Source organism: Gekko japonicus, unplaced genomic scaffold (assembly GCF_001447785.1).
Source record: "Gekko japonicus isolate JY-2015 unplaced genomic scaffold, Gekko_japonicus_V1.1 scaffold4626, whole genome shotgun sequence".
Taxonomy (NCBI): Eukaryota; Metazoa; Chordata; class Lepidosauria; order Squamata; family Gekkonidae; genus Gekko; species Gekko japonicus.
This window is the reverse complement of record NW_015161554.1, coordinates 78,658-80,237: the sequence shown is the minus strand read 5'-3', so window position 1 is coordinate 80,237 and position 1,580 is coordinate 78,658. Positions and strand designations below refer to the sequence as shown.

Below are 1,580 nucleotides of genomic sequence, written 5' to 3'. Positions count from 1 at the left end.
GCTCTGACTCCTGGGCAGGCTCGAGTTCTGTGCATTTCCCTTTAGCGATTAAGATCTGAGATGAAGCATCCAAAGGGGAGGGAGAAGGGGATGGCTTGACACTGCTGTTGTGTCTGGGGTTTCTGCTCTTGTAGAATGCCTTTGGAAGCCCTTGATGTAGTCGAGCTGGAGCCAACGGATACCTTTGAGCTCTCACTGACTTGGTGTTTCTTTCATGCTCTTTCAGCTACGTCGTGTCGAGGAAAATCGAGCCTTTCTACAAAGGAGGGCAAGTTAAGGTGAACCCAAAGCTGAGTTTTTTTTATTACAAGCTATTTTTACCAGATAGAACTACAGTGGCCCGAAGCATACAAAGGAGGCTGATGTACTCTCATCTGTTTCTTTTCTAGATAAGCCAGAACGGGGAACATCTGTTCTGTTCTTGTGGGACCAAAGTCCACATCCTATGCATCGCAACAGGAGCGCTTGTTCACAGTATTGAACAGGTATTGTAGTCCAGATTCCTTAATTTCCCAATAAAGGTCTCAGCTTTTGCTAAAAGTTTTAGCTGTGAAGCAGGAAGCTTCCATCTCTGCCTTAAACTCTTTAGGTGCTCATAAGTGAGTTGCTGTCAGAAATGAGCGTGTCATAAGAATAGTCTGCTTCACAGGTTTGCTGTGAGAATCGTTGCTAATGTTTGTGCTTTGAATGCTGAAAGTCGCCGTATAAGCATTTACTGTTATTCATACTACACCTTTGAAAAGTACTAGACTTCATTATTGACAAGGGAGGGAGATCAGTTGAGTGCTATGGAGCAAGTCTTGGATCAGGGGTGGCAAAACTGCCATTTAAGGACATTCTCGATGTTACTTCTGTGGTCTGGGAAGCAAGTCGTGTCAATGTGTTAACGAGCTGCTCACCTGTTTAAGAGCAACAAGAAACTGAAGGGCTCCTCCTGTTTTCTAGGATGATCAAGAGGACATTTCGACCTTTGTTCTCAGCGATGACGATGAGGTGGGTGAGCACAGTGTGGCAGAAGATAAGTTCGGCAGTGGGGAAGAGAAGGAGGGGAAGGGGTCATATGAAGGCCAAGCGAATAATGAATATCATGAGACCAATCTGTCAGCTGCAAATATTGAGTTCTCCATAGAGATGTAACATTTCCGGAAATTTTGAAGCTCAGAAAAAAAACCCTGTTTTTTTCCGGTTTTTCCCCCGGAAAAAAACGGAAATTTTCGGAAAAATTGAAAAAAATGCTACATTAGCATTTCTTTTGTCTTTTCTAGATTGAAAGTCATTCTGTTACTTTAGGAACATAAAATATGACTATGCACATTTTTACTTGGCATGAAATTATCACAACTAGCATATTAAAAATATAGTGTATCCAAACAATTATTACAAACAGAATACCCACCCACATGCAAAAACAAAACTGAAACCTTTTTATTTTCTTCTGACAATCGCACCTCCTAAAGGAAGAAATGCATCTTGTTCTTGCATTGGAGAGTTCAGTTTGTAACCTAGGACTTGCTTGTCCTCAGTGCACAGAAATTAGGTCAATCTGATACCATATATATATATATATATTTTAGAAATGA

General features: G+C 41.2%; 1 protein-coding gene across 1 annotated transcript in view; it reads left to right on the top strand.

Annotated features, from left to right (window-relative positions):
- Positions 1-226: 226 nt before the first annotated feature.
- The window catches only part of TBL3 (transducin (beta)-like 3), a gene marked incomplete at its 5' end in the record, with an annotated part of 38,084 nt that continues 36,730 nt past the window's right edge, over positions 227-1,580 (top strand). Inside the window, 3 exons of the mRNA XM_015429296.1 lie at positions 227-278; positions 390-485; positions 946-993. Of these exons, the coding sequence (XP_015284782.1) occupies positions 227-278; positions 390-485; positions 946-993 (196 nt within the window). The remainder of the gene's footprint in view (positions 279-389; positions 486-945; positions 994-1,580) is intronic.